Below are 26365 nucleotides of genomic sequence, written 5' to 3'. Positions count from 1 at the left end.
TTCTTTTCTTTTCTTTTCTTTTCTTTTCTTTTCTTTCCTTCCTTCCTTCCTTCCTTCCTTCCTTCCTTCCTTCCTTCCTTCCTTCCTTCCTTCAGTTGGGGTTAAGTAACTTAACCAAGTTTACATGGCCAGTTTTTTTGTGTGGGTGTTAAGTATCTGAGGCTGGAACCAATCCCGGGTCCTCCTGACTCTGGGGTGGTGCTCTTACTCACTGTGCCACCTAGCGGCCCCTGTTCATTCCCTTTCCACCATTAAAAGGTATACATTTCACCTTTATAAAGTCTTTTCTGATTTCTCACTCATATTTACCTTGATATGTTGCTCTTATTCCCACATTTTGTATTTTAAAGTTCCTACTAGCTTCAGCCTTTTCATCAAGAATAACTGGAAGTTGGCAGCTAGGCAGTGCAGTGAATAGAGCTCCGGCCCTGGAGTCAGGAGGACCTGAGTTTAAATCTAACCTCAGACATGTAACACACCATACACACACATACACACACACACACACACACACACAAAATTAGCCATGTGACCTTGGGCAAGTCACAACCCTAATTGCTCTCCAAAAAAAAAAAGAGTAACTGGAAATTTTTTATTTTGTTAGAGATCCATTTTTTTCTCCTGTAGGATTATACTATTTTTTTTTCTGGATAAGTTACTTTTAAATGTAAGCTGGACCTGAATTCAGGAGTGACCAAGTTCACTTTCAGCTTCAGCCATTTACTATGTGACCCAGAGGAAGCCTCTTTTTCCTCATCTATAAAATTAGGATAATAATAGTACCTACCTCTGAGGATTATAAAAAGATAAAATGAGTTAATATTTATAAGGTGCTTTGTAAACTTTAAATTACTATATAAGTTCTAGTTGTTATTATTATAACTGCTATTATTGTCTTTTGCTTTTTGGAATTTTCTGTTCTGTGCTCTCTGTTCCCAGTGGTAGCTGCTCAGTCTTGTGTGATCCTAACTATGGTTCTGGAGTTCTTAAACTCTTTCTTTCTGTCATTTTGCAGTGTTTTTTTTTTCCCTTTGATATAGAAGTTTTATATCTTGGTGATGTATGATGTTTCTAGTTTTCTTTTTGGAAGATTTCATTAAGGAAATGACCAGTAAGTGCCTGCTATTTTCATTTTACCGTCTGGTTCTAAGAGACCTGGGCAGCTATCTTTCATGAATTCTTGAAATATGATATTTAGGGTCATTTTTTTGGTCATAACTTCCAGTAAGCCCAGTTAGTCTTTTTTTTTTTTGCTTTTTGGAGGGGGGAAGGTAGGGCAATTGGGGTTAAGTGACTTGCCCAAAGTCACATGGCTAATAAGTGTGTCAAGTGTCTGAGGCCGGATTTGAACTCAGGTCCTCCTGACTCCAGGGCCAGTGCTCTATTCACTGTGCCACCTACCCGCCCCTTAGTCCAGTTATTCTTAAATGATCTTTACTTGATTCATTTTCTAGATCAGTTGTTTTTGATAGGAAATACTGTATATTTTCTCTTTTTCAATCTTTTGACTTTATTTCACTGATTCTCATTGTCTCATAGAGCCATTCAATTTGGTTTGGCCCATTCTCATTTTCAAGGAGTCTGTTACTTGGCTAAGGTTTTGTACTTCTTGTGCTTGTTGAGAATTCTCTTTCCAAGTTTCTCCTCCATAACACTCCTTTCTTTTCCAATTTTTTCCCCCTATCACTTTCATTTTGTTTACAATACCATTTTAAACTCATCTTTTTTTTAAACAAATCTGCATTATTTCTCCTAGGAATTCTAACTGATTTGGGGTACAAGCTCTTTTATTTTGAGGTGTTGTTTGTAGGTGTCTTGGAGTTATCTTCTTCTTCTAGATTTGTATCTTGGGAATCCCTGGCCTCTTTTCTCTTTTTGTTCACTCACTCTTCCAGAGATTGGCTCTGGACAAACTGGAATTGTTGACCTACCTGGGGGCTTTTTAGGGGATGAGCCTGTGATCCTTTTCCCTTCTGGGAGACATCCCTGCACTGTTCGCCTGGGCAGGCAATTGTATCTATCATCTATTCTGGGATGCTATATGACATAGTGAAAAAATAATCATAATTGTTCACATTTATAAGATATTTAGAAGTTTGCAAAAATATTTCCCCCCGACAACCCTGCAAGTTAAGAGGTACACATATTATTATCCCTATTATTCTGATAAGGAAAGTAAGGCTCTGAGAAGTTATGACTTGCTGGTGGTCTGAAGCTGTATTCAAACCGTTTTCCTGAATTTTCACCATTCCCTTTTGAAGGGCTCTGTCCCTATCTCTTTTTTTCCAGGGTTCCTTCTAAGATACCTCCCTTATAAAATCTGCTCTCCTCCTTTCCCCTATTACAAAATTTCTTTCTTTTTAAAGTATGTTTTATGCCACCATCCATGGACAACCTCTTATCCTGTTTTGTTAGAGGGGATTCTTACTCAGATATGGATTGGACTAGATGTGGTCCCTTCCCACTTGGAGATTGTGTGATCCTGGGACTCTAAGTTCAATGATTCTTTACATTACTAGACCTGGGTTCAATTCCTTGGTTCTCCTTCATTTAATGTGTGACTTGGCCACATTTGAACTTAAGTTTCCTTATGTAAAAAAAGAAGATAATAACATTACATGATATACCTCCCAGTAAAGAAGTGCCTTGTAGATCAGGCCAGCCAGGGAGCACAGCAGATAGATGATGGATTTGGCATCAGGAAGACCTGGGTTGAATTTCAGCTTTAGATACTTACCAGCTCTATGACCTTGGGCATGTCACTTAACCTAAGCCTTATTTTCCTCATCTGTAAAATAATACAATACTGATAACAATAGTGTCTACCTCACAGGGTTATGAGAATCAAATGAGCTAACATGTGTAAAATGTTTTGAAAACTTTAAAGACCTGTATAAATGCTAGATCTTATTATTATATTATAAAGTACCATAAAAATTGAATTATTATTATAAAACAAAGTTTTCTTTCTTTCTTCCTTTCTTTTTTAAAGCAATTGGGGTTAAGTAACTTGCTCAAGGTTACATGGCCAGTTATTTCTGGGTGTGGTGCTAAGTATCTGAGACCGGATTCGATCCCAGGTCATCCCGACACTGGGGCCGATGCTCTTACTCACTGCGCAAACTGGCCACCCCATAAAACAAAGTTTTTAAAAGGTTTTTATGTAGAGACATTTTGTATATATTTTATTGGTCTTTAACTTTTCAAAGATTATTAATTCTTTGATGAATTTCCCTTAGGATCAAACAGAGAAACTCTGAGCATCTTCTCTTACCTATATGGTTTGGCCATTTAGTCCAAATGCCTAATGATAGGGCAATATACATTATATATCAGATTTATGTGATGGAATACTCTGCAGCAATGACAAATGACAAGAACACAGATTTTTTTGTACGTGGAAATTAACAAGATAATAATAACAGTAGCTAGCATTTATATAGTGCTTTAAGGTTTGCAAAGCACTTTGCAAATATTATCTCATCTGATTTTTACAACAAACCTTGGGGAGAGATGCTTATAGTTATGGAAACTGAAGAAGACAGAAATTAAGAGACTTGCCCAGGGTCACATAGCTAGAAGTATGTGAGGGAGGATTTGCACTCGGGTCTTCCTGTCTCCAGGCCCAGCACTCTGTGCACTATGGTGCCACCTAGCTGCCATGGTTTTTATGAGTTACTTGATTCTGAAAGTTTATCATCTGATATCCCACTTTTTGAGGAGAGAAATCCCCAAACTTAGCTAGGTGGTTCCTTTGCAGACAGATGTAACCATACCTGTACTTAAAGACTTTCCAACTTAGTGGGAACTGGCCAAGTTTGTGCTTTGCTGCCAAAGCCTTCAAGGACCTGATTTGCTTCCACATCCCATGGAATAGGTCTTTAGTGGAGGCTTGAGTTATAATAATTAATAATAATAAAAGAAACACCTATAAAGAATATGGGACTTGATGTCAGAGGGCGGAACCTCAAATCTAGTACTTACTGTATAAAGAGGGGAAATTCTTGCATTGCTCTAACCCTTATTATCATATCGTAAGTGAATAATACAACACCTGCTTCACACGGCTGTTGTGAGAAAGGCACTTTTGTGCTAGAGAAATGAGATTCATTCCATGAGGAAGATAAAAGTAGTCCCTGCCCTCAAGGAATCTCCATTTTAATGGTGGAGGAAACAACTATGTACATACAAGATATTACAGTGTAAATGGAGATAATAAATGGGAAAGTATTTTGTCAACCATAAAATGGTATTGAAATTCAATTTATGATGATGGTTTCTTCTGTAGCTGATTCACTTTTTTAATAACTACTCTGACTTAATAAGAGGGACGGTGTTGATTTCTTTGTGGTTCCAATCCTCTGTTTCTCTTAGATCTGCTTCTGTGCTATAGAAGCAGGAAGGGAAACAGGAAGACAGAAAAGACTGAGTCCTCGTGGTTTGAATACCTCAAAAACTAATAAAAGCTTTTTCTACCAGACCACCTTTGTTTAATTCTGTATGTGAGTGTTTCTCCTGGGAAAAACTCTTCCAACGCCCTCTGGCTGGTTGAATGCAGTCTCTAATTATGGTGAAATATTTCACCAAATGGAAATTATATTTCTGTTTAAAAATATATTGATACATTTGAAAGTTGGTAAACATGGGTTTTTAGTGGGAAAAGGTCCCTTTACAAGAAGGTGAACTTTATCTTTAATTGAATCATATTTACAAGTTTGAACTTCGGGAGAGATAGTTAATTAGTAAATATGATCATTGCACTTAAATTAATTGGAAAAAAATAAGTTCTGCAAAGTTGTAGGATATAAAATAAGTCCACATTTACCATCTATGTTTCAGTAAATAATAACAGCATTTATGTACAGCTATAAGATTTGCAAAGCTCTTTACAAATATTATCTAATTTTATCCTCACAATAACGCTAGGAGGTATATGCTATCATTATTTTCTTTATAGATGAAGCAAGTGAGGCAGATAGAGATGAAGAGACTTGCCCAGACTAGATTTGAAATATGATTTTTTAAACTCCAAGCCTAGCAACTATGCAACCAGCTGTCATTACCAACAAACCCCAGCACAAATAGATGGAGAAATTCTACTTAAAATAACTATAGAATGTATAAAGTATTTGGGAGTCTACCTACCAAAATTGACATAAGAACTATATGAATGGAATCCTAAAACAATTTATGGAGACAAAGCAGAACTAATAATTGCAGAAATATTAGTTGTTCCTGGGTAGGTCAAGCCAAAATAATGACTATACTACCTAAATCAATTTGCCTGGTCATTGCCATATGAATCAAACTACCTAAAGATTATATCATTGAACTATAATAAATTAAACTATAAAAAAATAGCAAAATTCATCTGAAGAGCAAAAGATCAAGAATTACAACAGAAATAATTTTTTAAAAGTAGGAAAGAAGGAGGCTTTAGCAATACCAGATATCAACAAAGCAGTGATTATCAAAATGACTTGGTTCTGGTTGAAAAATAGAAAGGCTGATCAGTAGAACAGATTAGGTACACAACATCCTGAAGCAAACAAAACTAGTAGCCTAGTATTTGATAAAGCCATTGATCTCAAATATTGGGATAAAGATTCATTATTTGACAAAAACTTCCCTTAAATGGTAAAGTACTGGATCATTGGGAATATTCTGGAAATTATTTTGACTTAGAAAAATATTCATGATAAGCAGATTGAAGTATTCAATTTAGGACTAAGAAGAAAAATCAAAGTTAGATTAAGCAGTGATTAATGATTAGAAATAAGGATTAATGAGAAAGGTACCAAATGTACCTGTTTATTTCTTTAATTTTTTTTCCAGAGTAATGTTTCATTAAAAAACAAACAAACAAACAAACAGTAATTAGATTTTCAGGATGTTATAATGGAAAGGGAATTGATTTGGAGTTAGAAGTCCTGGGTTGGCTACAAATACTGCCATTTATTAACTGTCTTCATTACAGGCAAGTCACAAAAATGCTTGGAGCAATCACCATGGAAAACATGATAGCCAGCTGATTAGCGAGGAATAGAAGGATTGCCTTGCTGTAGTGAGACTCCAGTTTGGAAAAGAAAACATTAATTTGTAGTAGACCCAATAAGCATGATTTCATGATTACCTCCAGTTCTGCTCAATAGCAAAGGAGGTATTTAGTAGGAGTGATCCAAAACTAGGATTTGGAAAGGCATGGTCAGAGATATGACCAGAGAACGAGGGATTTGAGAGTAGAGAACTGTATAGTTCAAAGGATCAAGATAAGGAGGGGAGGAGAGTATAGTCAGTGAATTGGGTGATGGCCTGGGGAAGAATTGGGGTAGGGAGGAAATGGAGGTCACAAGAAAGATGGACGCCAGGGTCAGAGGTCATAAAGCATAGGGAAAGAAGGAATAATTAAAGATTATGGTCAGATAGGGGAATTTCAGAGTTCATGATCATAAAAATAGAATATACTTGTGGGTGATAGCAAGATCAAGGTTAAGTGATATCTCTGGGAAGTTGAATTAGAGTAGAGGAGGTTATGCCAAGGCAGGCAAGAGCTGGGCAGCATTTATTAAACACATGCTGTGTGCCAGAGGTATAAATATAATCAAAAAGAAAGACAATCCATGGCTACAAGCAGTTTATAATCTAATGGAGAAGGGGGGAGATGACACACTAAAAACCTAGCTGGCACACCTGGGAGGTGGTCGGTGGAGTGTGCAGTACTCAGTGGGGCTATGACGGAGAAATCTGCAGGGTCAGAAGCAGAGCTGGGAGAGCAATGATGCTTGGCGGTCCTGGATTCCTTCCCAAAATGGAGGCCCTGGGAGGAACTCATCATTGGGAGAAGAGGACCATCGGGGCCGAGAGATGTTTGAGAGTGAGAAAAGCCCAGGTGTTGAGGGAAGGTCAAGAACAAGAAGACTGCCAAGACATGTTAACAAAGTCTAGGGAGAGAGAGCAGAGTCCTTATGAGAACTGAGGAGATTAAGAAAATGGGCATCGATGTATGTTAAAGTCACCTGATATGAGGGCAGGAGTTGGGGTGGAAAGACGTGAGCCAGGCACTGAACCTCATTAAGGAAAGAATAAGTCTATGGTTAAGGTTTTTTTCTTTAGCAGTTAGGGTTGATACATCAGGGCTGGTTACCCACTTTAGTGGTAGAACTTGATATTCTATAATCTATGAATAGCTTTGGTTTTCTAATTGGCTTTAAAATTAAGACAACTGGAGAAGCCCTGGGGTGCTCAGGAGACCTAATAATGTCTAGATTGTACATCTCCTCCACTGCCTTTCAATTTCAGATCTGAGTCTTTGTATTGTTGTTGTTTAATCGCATCTGATTCTTCATGACTCCATTTGGACTTTTCTTGGCAAAGACACTGCAGTAGTTTGTTGTTTCCTTCTCCAGTTCATTTTACAGATGAGGGAACTGAGGCAAACAGGGTTAAGTGACTTGCCCAGAGTTAAGTGTCTGAGGCCACATTTGAATTCAGGTCTTCCTGACTCCAGGTTGGGTGATCTATCTACTGTGCCACCTAGCTGTGGGCCATCTTGGCATCATTTAGACAATATTGTCTCTTCTGACTCTGAAGCTAACACCATCCTTGGACAGTCTTCATTATACCCTGCTCTAACTGGCCAGGTGGCTCTACCTTGATCTGTCTCCAATCTTGGCACTTGTTTTATCTTCTCCCCCTTTTTCTAGGCATACTGCTCAAAGTCAGCACCCAAGCAACAACAGCAAGGATGGATGGGAAAACAATCTTTGAGCCATGATCTGTTACCACTGAGAATGTTCTCAGGTCATTGGGAATTCTGCAAGGTATGAGCAGACTAATTAGTACATTACAGAAAGGAGAAAGCAATGATCTTCCAAGGTCATTCATCCCTACCCCCAAACTGTCCTCCATTTAGCCTATTTTTTCTGTCCATAGCTTCCAGCTACCTAAGAACCTAGTCCTGGTCTATATCTGATTGTGGCTGCCATCTGCTGGCAAGATCAATAATATTATAGTAGGAAATGGAAGGAGGAGAAGAGAGAAAAGAAGGGAAAGGACTATGGGAAGGAGAGGAAGGAAGAAAAAGAGGAAAAAAGGAAATGAGGAGAGGACGTGGAAAAATGAAAAGAAAAAGAAGTGGGGAGGGAAGAGGAGGAAAGGAAAAAGAAACACTAGAAGAAGACAAGGAGGGAGAGAAAGAAAGAGAAGAGGACAAAGAAGAGGGGGAAGAGGAAGAGGGGAAGGAAGGAGAGGCACAGAAGGGGATGAAGAGGGAGAGAAAGACAAAGGGAGAGAAGGAAAGATGGAAAGAAAAGAGGAGATGGAAGAGGGGGAGAAGGAAAGGAAGAGAAAAAGGAAGAAGATAAAGGAGAGAAGAGTCAAGGGAGGGAGGGGAGAAGACTGGTTTAATCTGGTTGCTCTCAAGTTGTCAATGGAATTGGAAAGGATAATCCATACCCCATAAGGAAAGTATTGAGGGCATGTCAATGGTATACTTTTAAAATACTCCTTCCCAGTTGAAAACAGTAACAGCAAAGAGCCAGACAACTAAGTGAAACTATATAGCTGGCTTTGTTTGTTTATCTCTGTTGCTTCCGAATTGTTTTCATTAATGTTGCCCATCCCTACCTGCCCCAGGAACCTCTGTGTAGGCTCTGTTGCAAGGAATGTTGATCTTCCTAGCCCAAGTAGATAAGGTTTACTCAAGAGATAGTAATAGGATATAGGAGGATTGGCTGGGTTGGTGGATAAAACTTCCATGTGCCTACAGCCCTTCCACCCAAATCCTGGAGTTGACTATACTATTGTCCAGTGATTCTTTTATTTTTCCTTTTGGAGGGCAGTTGGGGTTAAGTAACTTGCCCAAGGTTACACGGCCAGTTTTTTTGTGTGGGTGTTAAGTGCCAGAACCGAACTCAGGTCCTCCTGAGTCCAGGCCAGCACTTTTCTCACTGTGCCAACTAGCTGCCCCCGTCCAGTGATTCTTCATGGTAGACTCTTCCTGCCTACCTACCAGCCTCAAGAGGTGGCCACAGTGCCAGTGGGCAGAGTCAGTGTCATAAATACCGATTTTTACTTCCGGGGTAAAGCAGAGTGAAAAATGCCCTGGATGTTTATCTGCTGGGGAGGTTTGGGCAGATGCAGCTAGGGAAGCACTCTCTGGGGGTAAGGTCCTCAGTATGCCCTCTGGTAGCTTCTAATTTTAACTCATTATTCTTGCTCTCTAAGTACTAAGCTCAGTTGTTTCTAATGTGCTGAAATACTGAAAATTCCAGACTTCTGGGCCCTGCTGCAAAGTCTTTCTTATCTTGCCCTAGTCATCCCTCAAGGTACAATACTGTACCCTCATGCACTTTCTGGAACAAATGAAACATTAGATGTATGTTGTCCAGAGTCCCATTGGAAAGGCTGGATCCAGAAGGGACACAAAGGACCTAATCTATGACTACAGAACATGATACACAAAAGGTCTAAGATCGAACGAGACAGATTCCATAAGATAAGTGATTATGTTGATGTCATTCTGTGAGAAAACTCCTTGCATCAGTCTTTGGATCTGATCAGGTTTCTGGTCAGCATAAGCTAGGTTCTTAGTTAAGGGTCTCTAAATGACAGGGAGAGGTGATACAAAGTAAAGGCCCTTGTCCTCAAAGATCTTGCTTTCTAATAGGAGAGACAATATGTAGACACATATAAGATATGTAGAGAGTGAATCAAAGGCACCCTTTGACTCATGCAAGCATATTTTTCATTGGTCTGCCATGTGGTTGGGGGCAGCCTTTTCCATTAGCTGCATAGTTAGAACTGTATATATTTTCCAAACTAGATTGCCCTACACAGTCTGGTTCTTTTCCTGATTCATGTCTAAGAGTGAAGGACTCCATTTTCAGCAGGTAAAAACCTTATGGTAAGGCAGTAGTACCTATGGGCCACCTGTCTTCTCCCTTAGGCCATATTACCTCAAGAAAAAGGCTTGAGGATTTGACTTCTGTTTCATTTTTGATTTTCAGTTTTAGGTGCAGGGAGGGGGTTCTCTGAATGGGGAGCTAGCACTGTCTGAAGCTATCCCAGAGCTCAAGAATCGAGATCAAACATCACAGCCAGTTCAACAGGGATGTCCTAAAAAGCAAGGGTCTGGAATGTTAGCCTAGTGGGGTTTTGGACTTGAACTTAGTGGGGTTAATGCTATGTAGAAACTGAGTTATATTGAGTCCTCCCTGCCCCCACTGCCAGACTGAAGTGGTATGGGAGGACTTTTAGTCAAATTAAATCAATAAGCATTTGTTAAGTGCCTTCTGTGTGCCAGGCACTGTGCTAAGGGCCAGAGATACAAAGAAAGGCAACAAAACAAAATTAAACAAAAAACACCCAGTTCCCACTCTTAAGGAATTCACAGTCTAACCTCAGAGTTGCTTTAATTTATGATTCTCCAATTATGAAGGCATTTAAAAATATCTGGTTGTTGGTAGTCTGAATTTCTTCCTTTGAAAATTGCTTGCTAACCATTTATTTATTGGGTGTATATATGTATGTATATATAATATCTATCTATCGATCCATCTATCATTCCTATAAATTTAAATCAGTCCTGATTGACTTAAATCCCACTCCCCATAGCACTTATTTCAAACTGAGGTCATCTGTCCTAACTTCCGTCTTCTCTCCAATTTTACACCTGTCTCATTCAACATTAACCCCTGTTATCTTTTCCTTTGCTCCTAACCTCCCCAAAGATTTTGGAGAGGACAATCAGCCTTCTAGTCTAGAACCTCTGAATTATTTTACATTCCTCCTCACCTTGGTACTTGTTGTCCAACCATTGTCATCTGCTCCTTCTCCTTCTCCTTTTCCTTCCCCTTCCTTCCCCCCAACCATGGACTTCACTTCTGGGTCCCCAGGTTCTGACAGATAAAATATAAACTCTCCTATTTAGCATTGAAAGTCCTTCACAACCTGGCTCCAGTCTGCCTTCCCAAGCTTATTGTACATTCTTGTCCTTCACGATCCCTACGTTTCAGGCAACCTGTTCTGCTTGCTTTTCTTAGCAACATTCCATCTCTCAATGTGTCTGTATCCTTGCATAGGCAATAGCCTGGCGTGCACTCCATCCATGCCTCTGCCTAATAGAATCTGTAGCTTCTTTCAAGGTTCAACTGAAATCCTACTTCTTACAAGAATTCTTATCCTCATCATACTTCTTAGTAACTTCTTCCTGTGGAATTTACTTTGTTTTTTTTTTTACTTATAAAGAACTTTAAATTTTATAAAGTGCTTTACAAATACCTCATTTTATCCGTGAAGCAGATGCTATCATTATTCCCATTTTACAGAGGAAGAAACTAAGGCAGGCTAAGTGACTTCTGCAAGGTCACACAGTTAATGTAGGAGGATGGATCTGAACTCAGGCCTTCCTGCCTCTAGGGGCAGTGCTCTATCCACTTCAGTACCTAGTGTCTCTATGTACATGTTTTCCCCAGACAAAATGTAAGCTCCTTGAAAATAGAGGGGTTATTTTCATTTTAGTCTTCATATGCCAAACATTTAGCACAGTATGGATACATAATAGACACTTAACAATAATTACATTCTCATTGGATCTTTGTAAATGACCCCTAGTGCTGTATACTGCACCCTAATTTCCTGAGCTCCAGTTTGGCATCACCTTTGGGATAGCAAACTCAATATATCCAGAAAAGAATTAATTATTCCCCCTTACACCCCCCCCCCCCAAAGCCATCCTTCCTCCAAACATCCTTGTTGGTGCTGAGGCCACCACCAACCTTCCAGTCACCCGGACTGATAACCTTTGGGTCATTCTCAACTCTTCCTTTCCTTCACCCTCTCCTTCCCCATTTCTAGTCAGCTGCCAGATCCAGATGCTGCTGCTTCCACCTTGTTTCCATTTCTCATCCCCTTCTCCGTCTGCACTGAGGCGACTACCCCTTCCCATGGTTGTATCAGCCTCCTAACTGGATGCCCAGGTTCCATACCCTCCCCTAAGTCATCCTCCATACAATCACCATAAGTAATCTCCCTAGAGCACAAGCCTGGCTATGCACTCCCTCATTGACTACATCTTTTAGTTTTCTGCAGCTCACACGCCGCCCTCAAGGCAGCCTTTCTTGGTTCTATTAGACTTGTTTTAGCCTTCCTCAAATCATTGTGTCTATATTATTTATCTGTTTACATGTTGTTTCTCCCTAATGTAATGTAAGCTTCTTGAGATCAGGGTATTCCTTTAAATTTTCTCTTTGTATCCCAAGTACTAGAAAAACACATTGCAAATAGGAGGTGCTTAATAAATGGACTGAAATGGACTGGAATGAACTATCCAATAGGGGCTTGTTGGAAAGTATCTATTGTGTCAAGACACAGATTAGGACTAATTTAATTGATATAGAAAACCACCAGGCAACAAAACTAGTTCTACTGGTGCAGGAGATTTAATTAACATGAAACATGAGATGACAAAATGCCCTCCACCAGTGCCTTTTCTCCAACTTATTGTCTTAGAGAGTTGTCTAAAGCACTGAGAGGTTAATTGACCTAAATGACAGCCAGCATGTGTCAAAGGCAGGATTTGCACCCAAGTCTTCCCAGTTTTGAGGTCAATTATCTACTATACCACACTTCCTTATGCATTAATAAAATTTTAAAAATAAATATATAAAATAAATGGATGAAAATAGAAAATTATGCCATGTAGGTGACAATTACTTATGCTGCCAGTGACTTCTCATTTTTCTTGGGCAACTACTATTTTGTATATCGGTATCCTAGGACTCAGAATTGAAAAGGGATGAAGAGATAACTAATCCAAGTCCCTAATTTTTACAGGTAAGTAAACTGAGGCCTGAGAGAGAAAGTAATCAACCCAGAGTCACACTGCTACCAAGGGCTTGAAACAGGATGCCTATCATCAGCTACCCTTTTTGGGGACATTATATAGGAATAAACTCACCTGGCACACACTCTAGAAGGCAGTTCAAGAATGGATCCGACTGCAGTCATCATCGTCACTGTTTATTCCAACTCTTATGCCTATAGTGTGAGGGCTCAGGAGAAATTCTAGTCATGCCCCCCTCCCTCCTGTCACTGAAGTCACCTCAGCCGTGACTTACCTCAATGTATCCATGGTTTTGTCAGCATGAGTTCTTCCACCAACACAGACCACACCTGGACACTTTTCTATCCTATGCAGACTCATATTCAATACCCGTGAAACAGGAAATACAACTCAGTGGCCCTGCCCCTCCCACTCCCACTTATAATCTCTCTCTTGCACTCTCTCCTCCCCACACTCAACTCAAGTGGCTACAGAATGGTAGTAGATACCCTATCTCATTATCTGATTGCCTTAAGTAGCCAGGCAGAAGTAATAGTGCAATCAGGGCCATTCCCTTCAGCTGCTTGTGGTAGGCTGCGGTGAGGAGGTGGGGCAAAAAGGCAGGAATATCTCAGGGGAAGATGTTATTATGTCAAGGATGTGTAGTTTCCTTTGACTCCATCACTGATTACAACCCATTTTTAACAGCAAATAAGTCTTAGAGGATTTGTGAGCCTCAGAGAGGTTAAGCAACTTATCTATGATCACTCTGTCACAGGCAGGATTTGTTCTCAGGTCTCCCCTGATTCCAAGGCTAGAATTTTATCTATAGTACCACATTGCTTCTCCTCTAGGGGAGTAGTAGTAGTGGTAGTGGTGGTAGTACTAGTAATGGTAGTAGTAGTAGCAGCAGTAGCAGTCGTAGTATTTATAAATAACACATCTATGTTAGCGTTTCCTCACAACAACCCTGTAGCCCTTTTGGCAAGACACTGACTTCACTGTCTTGCATTCCCACTGACCCATTGATCTGATACCGACAATTTGATATTGATATCCCAGTCAGGAAAGTCAACATGTAGTTAAGAAATTCTTAGCTAATCAATCCTGGATATGATAAAACTGAACCAAAAGGAAGGAGGGGTGGGAGAGAACTTAGTGGTCTCAGCATGGGGGAGGGGAGGGAAGACAGGTGATGGGAAATGGGAGGACGGGAGCAGGAGGGCTAGGGAAATCAAACTGGGAGTAAAAGGAAGGATAGTTGTAAAAATCTCATACCCCTGTAGTTTTCCAGTCTGGGAACGGCGGCAGAAATAACGGAGGCTCCCTTCCTGGCCGCCATTCCCCGGGGTGTCACCCTATCGGAATGTAAGCTTCCTGAAGGTATTGGTTGGCATTTTATGTTTGTTATTACATTTGCATTTGTGTTCCCAAGACTTCACTAATGCCTGGCATACAAAAAGCTTAAAAGAAAGGCTTTCATTCAGTCAGTCACTCATTCACCAAACCTAAAGTAACTTTTCATAGGTAATCAGTGAGTAAGCATCAGAGTTAGAATTTAAACCTGTATCTCCTGGCTTTCTCCAATGGTCACGCTGCTCACAAGACTGAGCTTGAGAAATGGAAGGGATCATCCAGTTTGAGGGCTTTGCTCTACTAAAAAAAAAAACTGAAGGCCCACAATGCCACCGTTCAAGCTTTAAAGTCGTCATTCAGAGCACAGCTTCATTCTCCCTTGTTCACAATATTCCTTTTAGGTAAAAACCAGCCTCCATTTCCTCTTTCTCCAGAGCAGTCAAGATGGTTAGACAAGTCCCATTTCTGTTCTGTTGCTGGTGGGAGGCAGCGTGGGACAATGAATATCATTACTAGACATTGGATGACTTGGGTTCGGTTCTCTCCTCTGATGCTTGCTAGCAATATGGGTATGGGCAAGTTACTCAAATGGTCTGAGCCTCAGTATGGGGGTGATAACAGAAAGTAGTACCTACCTTGTAGGGTTGTTATGAGGTACAGAGAGGAGAAAGTATGTAAAGCAGTTTTATATTTTAGAGTGATATATGGGGCACCCCAGAAGCCTCAGTGTAGTTTTAAGTTTTACTAACTTCAGAAGTATAAATGCTACAAAACTTACAAAAAAAACCATTTGAAAGTTTAGTTATTTAAATAACTTTTATACTTTTTCCTAATTTTAATAAGACAGTCATTATGCATTAATAAGAGGGGCATTATGCACAGTGTGTGACAGTTCCTGGAGAACACTTCCTCAAACCAGTGGGTCAGTAGAGAAGGTCCTCTTTCTTGCCCACCTTGGTCATCTTATCTATCTCCATTAGACTTTTTCTTATGAGGTCACGGCAAAACTGTCATGTATGCATCAAAACCTTGAGTTTGGATGATCCTGAAGTTAAAATTATAAATATAATCTTTTTAGTCATTGAGTAGCAGCTGATGAAAGTTTTTGCAAAGTTCAAAAATGGACTGGAGTGATGTATCATGAAAGATGGTGTTTATGCTGAACTTTAATAAGAAACATATCAACATCTTTAAAAGTTAAATAATCAGCATTGCAAATTTTGTGATCATTAGCCTCACTCTTTGTAAGTTTGTGGCATGTGTACTTCTGACGTTACTATAACTGTACTAAGACTTTGGGGATGGCCTCTATCAGTGGATCATCAGTTGTTATTCTCTTCAGGTAGAAGGCTACGTCTGAACACCGTGGTGAGCACTAGCTGGTCCAACATTGTACCTGTTTTCATGGGAATGCAGCCTGTTGGGCAGTGAGACGTGTCAGAGAGTTTCACAGAGCAGCTTCCATCACTGATACAATGTGTTGCCTACCTCAACAGAAGCAATGTATTGCTTCCTTTAGGCAGGCCCCCAAAGAGTGAACACATTCCCCCCTAGTTTTCACAGTGGATATTGACAACGGGAAGTAGGCGAAAGCCAGCAACTTTATTGGGGAGGTACAACATGTGAGTCTGGGACATGGAGAACAAGAAGATGGGGGTTTGGGGTTGAGGTGGGGAGACAGTTGTGGACTACACACCAAAAACTAAACCCCAGCTCAGAAGTCAGAGACCCTTGAAAGTTTTCAAATTGAAAGATCATCTGTTAAAAATCCAAATAAACAGTATATCTTGATCTTCATTAGGTTACAATAAGGAACACAGCCTGTGTCCAGCCCTTTCCATTGGTGGTGGTTACTGCCAAGTACCCTCCATTCTTTCCATAGGTGACTGACAAACATCGAAACATGATCGGGATGATACCTGACATAGTAGCTTCATGGCGAGTGTCTGCGTGTCCTTTGATCTCCAGACTCCAAGAAAACCAAGGGCGAAGGGGTCTGAAAACCACTTAGTACAAAGCAGGAGAAAACTGGCACTTAGTTACAGAAACTAAAATTTATAGGCTTTCTAGAAAGAAGAGCAGAAGACAAAAATTCTTAAAAACCAAGATGGATCAGAAAGTCATGAGTATCTCTGTAGAAATAACACACCAGCAGGGATCATAGAATCACAGATTTAACGATAGAATTGTGGATTTATAGGCCATCTCATCCAACCCCTCCATTTTACAATTTGGGAAACTGAGGCCCAAAGAGGTGAAGTGACTTGCCCAAGATCATAGTAAGCATCAGATCTAGGATTCAAACACAGGTCCTCCGATTTCAAAAGTCTTGGACCCTTTAAAAGCACAGTCTTGCAAATAAAAACATGGATCTCCAGTCTATCCCAAACTGGACTCTTCCTCTCTCACCACAGAAGGCAAGCAGAGAAAAATGAGATTTACTTATTGAGTGAGGACTTAGGATCATCACTGAATAAATATCTTCTTGGGAAGCCTGGGCAAATGAGTTCATGATTATTTGTAAGGCTTCTTTAGCAGAAACTGACATGGGGCCTTTTGGTCAGATGGACAATGGGAAAAATGATTGGAATCTAGAACCAGTGTTCCCTACTTGACTGATCAAAGTCTCTTAGTATTGGAAGAGACTTTAGACATCATCCAATCTAATGCCTCTACATTAAGCACAAACAGCATCTATGACAACCCTGATGAGTCATCACCCACTCTGCTGGAAGGCCTCCAGTGGGCAGTCTGCTCCATTGTTGGACTATTCCAATGGTTCAGAAGCTCTTCTTGTACTGAGCAAGAATGTGTGCATCTATAATTTCCACCCTCTGATCCTAGTCCCATCTTCTGGGGCCAAGTTAAATGAGTCTAATTGCTCTTTCTATATGACAACCTATTGGCAGATAAAGCCCTCACAGTCAGAGATGAATGGGAAGGCTAACAGGGGAAGAAGTGGAGTTTAGCATGGAAAGAGATCTAAGATGCTCTTCTCCTGCCCTCCTCCCCACCTCATGCAAGATGTACCAATAAAACCTTAGGTGCTACAAGCCCTTGGTCTCAGAGATATGGGAAAGGAGAGACCCAGAATCAGAGGAATTCCATAAGAAGCAACACAACACAATGATGGCAGATATAGCTGGGACATTGCAGAGCAGGCCTGGTCTGAGGTAGCTGAAGCCACAGTCTTATTTGGAGGCATTGGGCAAAGGGCTTGCTTTGGCTTGGCAGACCTTTGGGGACAGCAACAGTGATGGTCCCAGGGCAAGTCATGCTCATTGTTTCGCCTATGGGTTTTTTTTTTCTCCTAGGTCTTGCAGAATACTCCACCAGCAAATGTTGAGAAATCCACGCCCACTAAAAGCCAAAGGGCTGGCAGCTCACAGTGTCCTCTCCATGCCATTTTCTCTTGGGGAGAGCAGAAAAAAAGGTAGAAAGATAGATAGACAGATAGACAGACAGACTTTTCTCTTCTAGCCTGTGGCCACAGAAGGTAAAGAGATGCCTGGGGAGAAGCTGAAGTTGTATCCACAGAAGGGAAGTCTGCGGTCTCTCCAGCCCTTTTGAGAAGTTAAGACGTGGGAGACATCAAGCCAATGGCTCTCCAACATGTAATAATTTGAAAGGAACAACATGTAGCCTATGAATAAGGGGGGGAGCAGTAGACCTGCTTAAAGAAAGGCCTGCAGTCTAACATACAAAGGCATAGGATGTCTACAGTCAAACACAGGTGCTTCTCAAAAGGGGAGTCTTGGATCTGCTGCCGTCCATTTCAGGGTGCAGGGGACGCCCGCACTAACGTTTACCTTCACTAAAGGCAGCAATAACTGCTCTTTGAGGCCTGTTTTCTGAGCTGGGCAGATAGTGTGGAGAAGCCTTGGTTGCATTCTGCGGGCGAGCAGGTGCCCTGGTCAGGAGCTCTCTGGAGACTACCAAGCCAGGGGAGAGGTCATTCCTGAGCTGCGCTGGCTCTCACAGACCTGCACGTCACTGAACGCCCGCTGGAAGAGAAAAAACACACACACATCAGGTGATCCTTGTGCTCAGGTGAAGGGACTGGTCCCAAGGAATATGTATTTACTTTACAAGCATTACTGAGTGCCTATCATAAGCCATGTGCTGAGGCACCAAGAGGCGTGGATAGAGAAATGGACTAGAGTGAGGAAGACCAAGACTCAAGTCCTGATTCAGACGCTATCTGTGTGACCTTGAGTGGGTCACTTAATTTCTCTTAGCCTCAGTTTCCTCATCTGTCAAGAAAGGAGGTTGGACGGGATTGTGTTGAAAGTCCCTTCTAGTTCTAATATTCTATATTGTCAAGTCCATCCCGGCTCTAATATTTTATGTCTATCTAAAGACCTTTCCAGTTCTGACACTAGATGTTTTTTTTTTGTCCTGAGGTCCTCCCAAGTTCTAAGGTATATTCCAGCTCTGATCCATCTCCCTTACCTCCACTCCAATTTCTGACATCATGTTCATTAGCTTCAACATTCTAAAGTTCCTTCCAGCTATGATCTTCTAAGATTCTGCGGTCAGTAATTGTCCCTGCACAGCCAGTGCTGAGTAAAGGCACACTGTAGTTTTTGTGGACTCAATCCAGACCATCTATACTTAGGACCAGGAATTGACACTGACTCCTCCGAGCCTTAAAAATCCACTTTAGGTACTGTTCTATGGGCCTGGCCATGGAAATGTTACCTATTGCTTCTTAGGCTGCTAATCAGAGACTAGCCTTTGTTGCTAATCCTTGTCAGGTAGCAAGAATGAACTGAAGTCTACCACTGACCTGGGTGAGGAGACAACATTCACTTCCTGTCTCTGGCCTTTTCAGCTCCATGGCTCTTCTAAGAACTCAGGTCTTGATCTTGGCTTGTTGACACTATTAGTCTGATACCTGCCCATTCACGAAACCTCCCCTTTTCTTGCAAGACTAGACCCTGATCAATCATAGTGCTTGATGGTGGGAAGAGAGCTCTGGAACTTCATCTTTGGGGCATTTCCCTCATTCTTCTAATTCATCAAGGATTATAGATTTAGTGATGAAATAGACCTTAGAGTTCACCTACTCCAAAGCTTTTATTTTACAGATAAAACAACTGGAATCTAGAGAAGTTGAGTGGCCCAAGGTCATTGTGAGAAATGAATATTTCTTATATTTAATAACTAATTATTGTATTAGGACCAAAGTTTTTGCCCTTTTTGCGCTTTCTACTTCCTCATCCAGAAACCAACCAGGGAGGGAAATTTCTCTCTGAGATTTCCCCAGACCAAGATCTAATAAGACAGTAAAAGAAATTCTAAGTTTGGACTCATGGATGTATTCCTGATCATTGTGTTAGCTCAGACAGGTCTGGGAAAATGTTGATTCTCTCTAGTATCAAGACAGGTGATATGGGAATTGTTGTTTCTTTGACCAAGATTTGAGTGACCTAAGTCACATACCCTAAGATTGTTCGCCTCCCATTGTCTTAACCAATCACAAGTGATTAGGCACCCCTAGAGAACATCTACTCTTTGAAGGGCATATAAAACTGTGAGCCCGCTGCCATGAGGGGTCTTTGGTTCTAAGAGAGATGACCAAATGACCACCCTTTTATTAGTAACCTGCTGGTCTTATTAATAAAATGATTAGATTACCCAGAAACTGTCTCTCAAACCTTTTTAATGGGCACATTGCACAGATAGTATGTGAATGGCCCACAGGTAGTACTGGAGCTGAAACTCGAAACCAGGTCCTCTGATGTAAAAGCCAATGATCTTCTTTCATTGCCTAGTAGTACTGATCTGTGACCCACACCTTACCTCAAACTTGCTCATAAATTCTGCAAAGATGCCAAAAAAGGCTTCAGAAGTGGTGACTTTGGAGTCTTCGCCAAAAAATGACAGCACCCTGCCAAACTCTTCCATCGCCTTGTGCTGAAGGGTATCAAGGGCCCGAACAGCAGGCTGGGCCATTTCCAGGAAGGACTGTGGGATCAGGATTAAGGGAAACAAACACTAAGCCCCAAAAAGACAACATAGTAAAAGAAACTTTCTTGTCTATAGGAATTTTCATGCTGAATCAAAAGGGCAAGATTTTCTTTCTTTCTTTTCTTTTTTTTTTTGGCAAGATTTTCTTTGGGTGAACAGGGTCTGGAAATACCCTGCATGTAGTTAATAGCCTTTATGATGGTATTCCCATTACCAGGTCCTTCTTGCTCAGTCTCTGCTGCTAGAATAATTATTCCCAAATATCTGGAAATCACTTTCATCGCATCTCCTTTCTATCCAGGAACCCACAAAACAGGTTCCAAAGTTGTAGGATATTTAATTCTTCACATGGAGATGAAGCATATGAGAATGATTGAAAAAAATCTCTCCCTCTTTTTTCTCCCTCTTCTTCTCCCTTCCCCTCCCCTCTCTCTCCCTCTCTGTCATCCCCTCCTTTTTGGAACATATGAGCTATAACATAAGCCCTGTTCTTAGAGTCAGAAGTCCTAGGTTGGGGCATGGCTCTGTCACATCCTAGCTCTATAACAATATACAAGTCACATCAATTCTCTCAGTCTTCTCCTTTGTAAAATGAAAGTGATAATATTTGAACTATCATCTTCACAGGTGTTATATAAAAAATTTGATAAATAAAAAGGATGATTAAAAAGTATGGTAAAGATCCATGTAGTTGTCAGCCTCTGAGGTTTGTGTTCAGGGCCAGTTCTGAGGTGAGGATGGCCCAGTACCAGCTAGCCACAGCCTCTGGCTTTAACACAGGCTGTCCAGGTCCAGGAGATGGCAGACCATTTTCTGGGAGGATACAGTCATGACCACAGCAAACTTGTCATCACTGGTGGCAGGCATTTTCTGGCAAGCCGTCTGGATCTCACTGATGGTGATGTGCAGATCAGTAAGGTCAGTAGTTAACATCCTCTGGTTCACTGAGGAAGGACAGAGATGGGTAGGTAAGAGTCCTCTCAGAGAGTCATGTCCAACCTGCAACACATCTCCTCCCCACCCTAACCAGCAGCTTGCTCTGAATAACAAGGGATATGGCCGCTGTACCAACACTACCAGCATACAGCTGCCAACCTCCCCTCTGATTCACTTCAGCCTCACCCACCTCTTACCTTTGGCAGCAAGGGGCACAGTGGGAAGGTCCTTGGCAAATCCCAGGAGTTCAGGGAAGTGTTGGCTCAGTGATTTGGCAAGAATGTGTAGGAAGGTGGATTTCCCATCTACAGTTTTAGTTGAGTTCAGCTGGAAAAGGACAAAATAGATCAGGAACAAGTTTCTCCAGGCAGCTGGGGATGAGGTGGAAGGCAGGGGACACGCGGCATATCAGAATGATTACTCAAGTGTTTCCTGGTCACCACACACATCTACCTTCCTCCTAAATCCCAAACCTTTGTCCTCCCAATGTAAACATGAGGACACACACAGACACATATTTCTTCTTGATGCTTCTTATGCTCTGTAGCTTCCCCTTTCTCTGGGGAAAAACTGCCCTTTATCCTGAATCTCTCCCTAACCTCTCCATTCTGCTACCTGCTCAGTCCAGAAACCTGACCTGACCCTGACTATTCGTGTTTGTGGAGTTCTGAAGTGGTCCAACTATTCTGGAAAGTAATTTGGAATTAGGTTAAGAAAGTGACTAAAATATCCCTATTCCTTGACCAGTGATCCTCCTACACCTATGCATACCCTCTAAGGAGGTCGAAACTAGACAGAAAGATGCACCAGACACCAAGGAATTTATAGCGGCGCTTTTTATAGTAGCAAAACTATGATGGAACAAGGACAAGATCTGTGATTTTATTGGTATGGGGAACTCCCAGATGAGAAAACTTCCTTTAACAAAGCAGATCTGCACCTAGCCTGTAACTTAAGTCTTAGAGAGTTGTCTAGGGCATTGAAAGGTAAAATATCTGGGTCAGAATCACAAAGGCAATAAACACATTAGAGGATTGGCTTGAACTCACTGATCCCAAGGCCAGCTCTTTACCCAGGTAGCCTCCGAGTGGCAAAGAATTAGAAATGGAAAAAAAAATGTCTATTGATTGAGTATTGGCTAAACAAATTATGGTACGTGAATGTGATGGAATATTACTGTGCTATAAAAAAATCCCATAATCATGAAGGAGGCATGAGGCATGATAAGACCTCTAAGAACTGTAGAAAGCAATATAAATAGAACCAGAAAAAGAATGGTCACAACAATGAAAATGGAAAGAACAACAAAAATCAACACCACACACTGTGTAATTATAATGATCAGGCTGGACCCAAGGAAGAGAGCTGAGATGGCACTTCCTTTTCTTCTTTGCCAAGATGGACAATGATGCATACAAAACATCGCATATCCGGTTAGACTTGACTAATGTGTTAGTTGTGCTAAACTGCTTCTTAAATTTTTTATACTCTTTATATAGAGGGTTAGGAGGCAGGATGTATTGGAAAATGAATGTGATAGAAACACAAAATATACCAGTAATTTTAAAATAAACTTGGTCTTATTTCTACTACTCTGTGGCCTTCTCTTCCATCTTCTGCCTCTGACTTTAAAGCTCTTCACTGTCATACTTTACTGCCAAGAGTCTTGACAACACCTTTGAACCACTGTTATCTTCCCAGTTAACCTTCCAGGGTTATTACAATCAGGCCTGGCCTTACAAGGGTAAGTCCCAAGTTTATCCCAGCTATCCCTCAGTCCCTAGCAGCCAGTAGACTTTGCAGATGGAGTCATCCTTGAGGAGTAAGGTTCAGGAATTGTGACAGCAGGCATGGGACGCTTGAGAGGTCAGAGAAACTATTCATATTCTCTACAGAATATTTTTATAAGTCTATCAGGATCAATATCTGGCCCTGATTTACCTTAGGGGCATTCTTGGAAACTCTAGTTTGACTTCTCATATTATTTTAGCATCTTGTATTACATCCAAGTCATGGGATCATAGGTTTAGAACTGGAAGGGTCCTTGGAGGCCATCTAGCCCAAAACTCTCAGAGGTCAAATGAGGAAATAGGCCCAGAGACATCAAAGTAACAGACTTGTGCAAAGTAATAAAGGCAGTAAGTGATATCAAATCTAGATGATCTGACTCCAAAACCAGTGTCTTTTCATCATATCATACTGCTTCCTGGCTGTCCTGCCTACCATCTTTTGCATCTGAGGTCTGACTGACCTTTCACATCTCTTCCTGGCTTCTGACTTCATCCTGAGTAATTCTGATATTCATGTGGAAACTTACAGATATGGCAGCGATTCAGTTCAGAAGGTTTGGGTCCAGTGTCCCCTGGCTCCATGCTAGGTGACCAAAAGGATATCAGGGAAAAGAGCACAGACTCTTTCCTTAAGGAATTTACAGGTTAGTTGAGGAGATAAAACTTAGACTTTTTTTTTGCCTTTTGGAGGGCAATTAGGGTTAAGTAACTTGCCAAGGTTACACGGCTAGTTTGTGTGTGTGTGTGTGGGTGTTAAGTGTCTAAGGCCGGAACTGAACTCCTGATTCCAGGGCCGATGCTTTACTCACTGCGCCACCTAGCTGCCCTAAAACTTAGACTTTTGAAACAAATAAGTAAAGGCCTAAAGAGATAATTAAAGATCATAATAATAAAAATGTAAATGATTGGTGGTTCAGATCTGGAGTGGTCTGGAAAGGCCTCAGGGAAGAGGTGTAATCCATTCTCTCTACTTCTATAGCATTTCAACACCAGGAGGAAGGAAGCACTGATAGCCTATTGAGATCTTTATCTCAGTGCCCTCATTCATTCATTCATTCATTCATAAATTCATTCATTCAACATTTTTAAAGAACCTACTATATGAGCACAGCCTCCTTACCTGACATTTCTTTCACACTCACAGAAGTTTTTCTCTGCCCCTAAACAAGTACTTTCACTTTTAAAACCCTTCTCCTACCAGTTGGGCAGTCCACAAACCTCTGTGAAGCATCTACTAGGCACCAGGCTCTGTGCAAATCACTGGGGATAAAAAAAAAACCAAAGCAAAGGATACAAAGATAGATTTCTGTCTTCAGGGAGCTCACAGTCTAGTGGAGAAAGGCAACTTGCAAACAACTATGTGCAAAAAAAGATAAAGACAAGATAAAATGGAGATAGTCAACAGAGGAAAGGTGCTAAGATTAAAGGAGGGTGCGGGGTTGGGGGGATCAGAAGGTAGATTTTGGTTGGGACTTATAGGAAGGCCCAGAGGAACAGATGGGGAGGAAGAACATTCCAGACACGGAATTTTCTGAAGAAAATTCCCAGAGCTGAGAGAGATGAAGTTTCTTGTATGAAGAACACCAAGGAGGCCAGTGTCATTGAATCAAAGTGTATGTAGAAAGGAGTAAGGTAAAGAAGGCTTGAAGGACTTCAGAAAGAAGCCAGATTATGGAGGGCTTCAACTTGTCCGTGGGGTAGAAAACAGATTTTGAGGTGGGCACCCTGATATCTAATGCCTTATGCTGGTGCTTTTTCTCTGCTGACTATCTCCTGTTTATCACTTATTTATCTTGTCTGCACATGGTTGTTCACATGTAATCTCCCCCCTCCCCATTAGACTGGGAGATCCTTGAGGGAAGGGGCTGCCTTTTTGCCTTTCTTTGTACCCCCAGCATTTAGCGCACAGAAGGTGCTTAATTGTAAATTGTTGATTGCTAATAGTTAACTCACTGAATGTTACACTGAGGTTTTACAGAAAAGACAACTATATGTTCATTTATTTGCCAAGGTAATAAGTTAATGAAAATACAACTCATTGTCCAGAGGACACCTCTATGATGACACCTAACTCCTATTTGGGAGAAAGTACTGTCTTAGAGATCAAAAAAGTGGGGTTTAAGAAGTGCAATTCCTTAAACATGTAAAAATGAGAATGCAAAGAGATCTCTAAGATGACCTGAGAATCCACCAGTGCCTCAGAAACTAGATGTCATTCATTCATTCAGAAAAACATTTCTTTGTTGACTTGTGGGTGATACAAATAGAGATAAAATATGCTCTTCACTTACTGCATGGTAGAGGAGTTAAGATGTATACATACATAATGATGACACAGAATAAAATATGGTAAGTGCACGAAAGGTACAAAGTGTTATAGGGATTTAGAGGAGAAAAAGATCACATACACTCAGATTAACTAGGGGGAAAAGTCAGCACTAAATCTCATGGTCCAAGTTATTTATATAAAAATGTACAAAATGTGAGTAATAAACCAACTGAACTACCAATATGAATGTAAAGAGGGAGATTTGACATCATAGGTCTCACTGAAACTTGGTGGAGTGGAATTAGAATTCATAACTGAAATGTGACCAGGGAAGGGTATGATTTGTTAAAAAGGAACAGCATAAAAAAATTGGTATAGGGGCAGCTAGGTGGTGTAGTGAATAGAGCACCAGCCCTGGAGTTAGGAGGATCCAAGTTCAAATGTGACACTTGACACACTTACTAGCTGTGTGACCTTAGGCATGTCACTTAACCCCAATTGCCTTGTCTTCCCCCCTCAAAAAAAAAAAAAGATTGGTATAGCAGCACTGTGTATGAAGAAGACAAACTCTTACATGGGAACTGAAAAACAAGACTGGGAGAAAATAGAAGGCATTTGAGTGAAAATGAATGGAATAGTACAGCAATAATAACAATAGCTAGCACCTATACAATGCCTTAAGGTTTACAAAGTGCTTTACTTTGGTTTTCACAATCATCCAATGTGCTATTATTATCTCCAATTTAAAGATGAGGAAATTGAGGCTGAGAAATGTTAGGTGACCTGCCCAGGGTCCCATAGATAGCATATATCTGAGGCAGGATTTGAACTTGAGTTTTTCTGACTCTAATTCCAACACTGTATCCTTTGCATTACCTAGCTATAATGTTGTTACAGGTTATGAAGCTTACGCTACAGACCACCTGTACAGCAGGAAATAGGTGAGGCATTCAGGAAACGTCACAGATATGGGTCTGAGATAATCAATAATGATAGGAGGCTTCAACTATCTTGATCTGATAGAGCTCTTTCTCTGCCAAAAGCAGTGCCCTGAAACATTCTTGACTTGCCTTAAGGATAATTCGGTGCTTCAAAAGATAAAGACAAAATGACTTGGGTAATTGCTATTCTGGACCTTACTGATGAATAAGGAGGAACTGGTGGAAAAGAAGGGAACCTTGGAGGGCTAAGAGCCAAGAAGTAATTCTAATGAAGTAT

The 26365-nt window shown here is 40.9% G+C and overlaps 2 protein-coding genes across 3 annotated transcripts in view; both read right to left on the bottom strand.

Annotated features, from left to right (window-relative positions):
- Nucleotides 1–13214, bottom strand: part of SLC5A11 (solute carrier family 5 member 11) — a 58850-nt gene extending 45636 nt beyond the window's left edge. Inside the window, exon 1 of one of the 2 annotated variants that reach the window (XM_069106220.1) lies at nt 13119–13214. The gene's annotated coding sequence lies outside the window, so the exon portion shown is untranslated. Of the gene's footprint in view, nt 1–12958 lie in introns of both variants that reach the window. The other variant, XM_069106221.1, reaches the window with a different exon arrangement.
- A 2550-nt stretch (nt 13215–15764) lies between these two features.
- Nucleotides 15765–26365, bottom strand: part of GRID2IP (Grid2 interacting protein) — a 152159-nt gene continuing 141558 nt past the window's right edge. Inside the window, exons 19-22 of the mRNA XM_069106215.1 lie at nt 21286–21415; nt 20978–21096; nt 19985–20149; nt 15765–18183 (exon numbers count right to left, since the gene is read on the bottom strand). Of these exons, the coding sequence (XP_068962316.1) occupies nt 18112–18183; nt 19985–20149; nt 20978–21096; nt 21286–21415 (486 nt within the window). The 3' untranslated portion in view covers nt 15765–18111. The remainder of the gene's footprint in view (nt 18184–19984; nt 20150–20977; nt 21097–21285; nt 21416–26365) is intronic.

Source organism: Petaurus breviceps, unplaced genomic scaffold, assembly GCF_028583685.1.
Source record: "Petaurus breviceps papuanus isolate PSGF00001 unplaced genomic scaffold, PetGlider_PUasm1.0 138, whole genome shotgun sequence".
NCBI lineage: Eukaryota > Metazoa > Chordata > Mammalia > Diprotodontia > Petauridae > Petaurus > Petaurus breviceps.
Note: the sequence above shows the minus strand (reverse complement) of the source record. Positions and strands in the feature narration are given on the sequence as shown.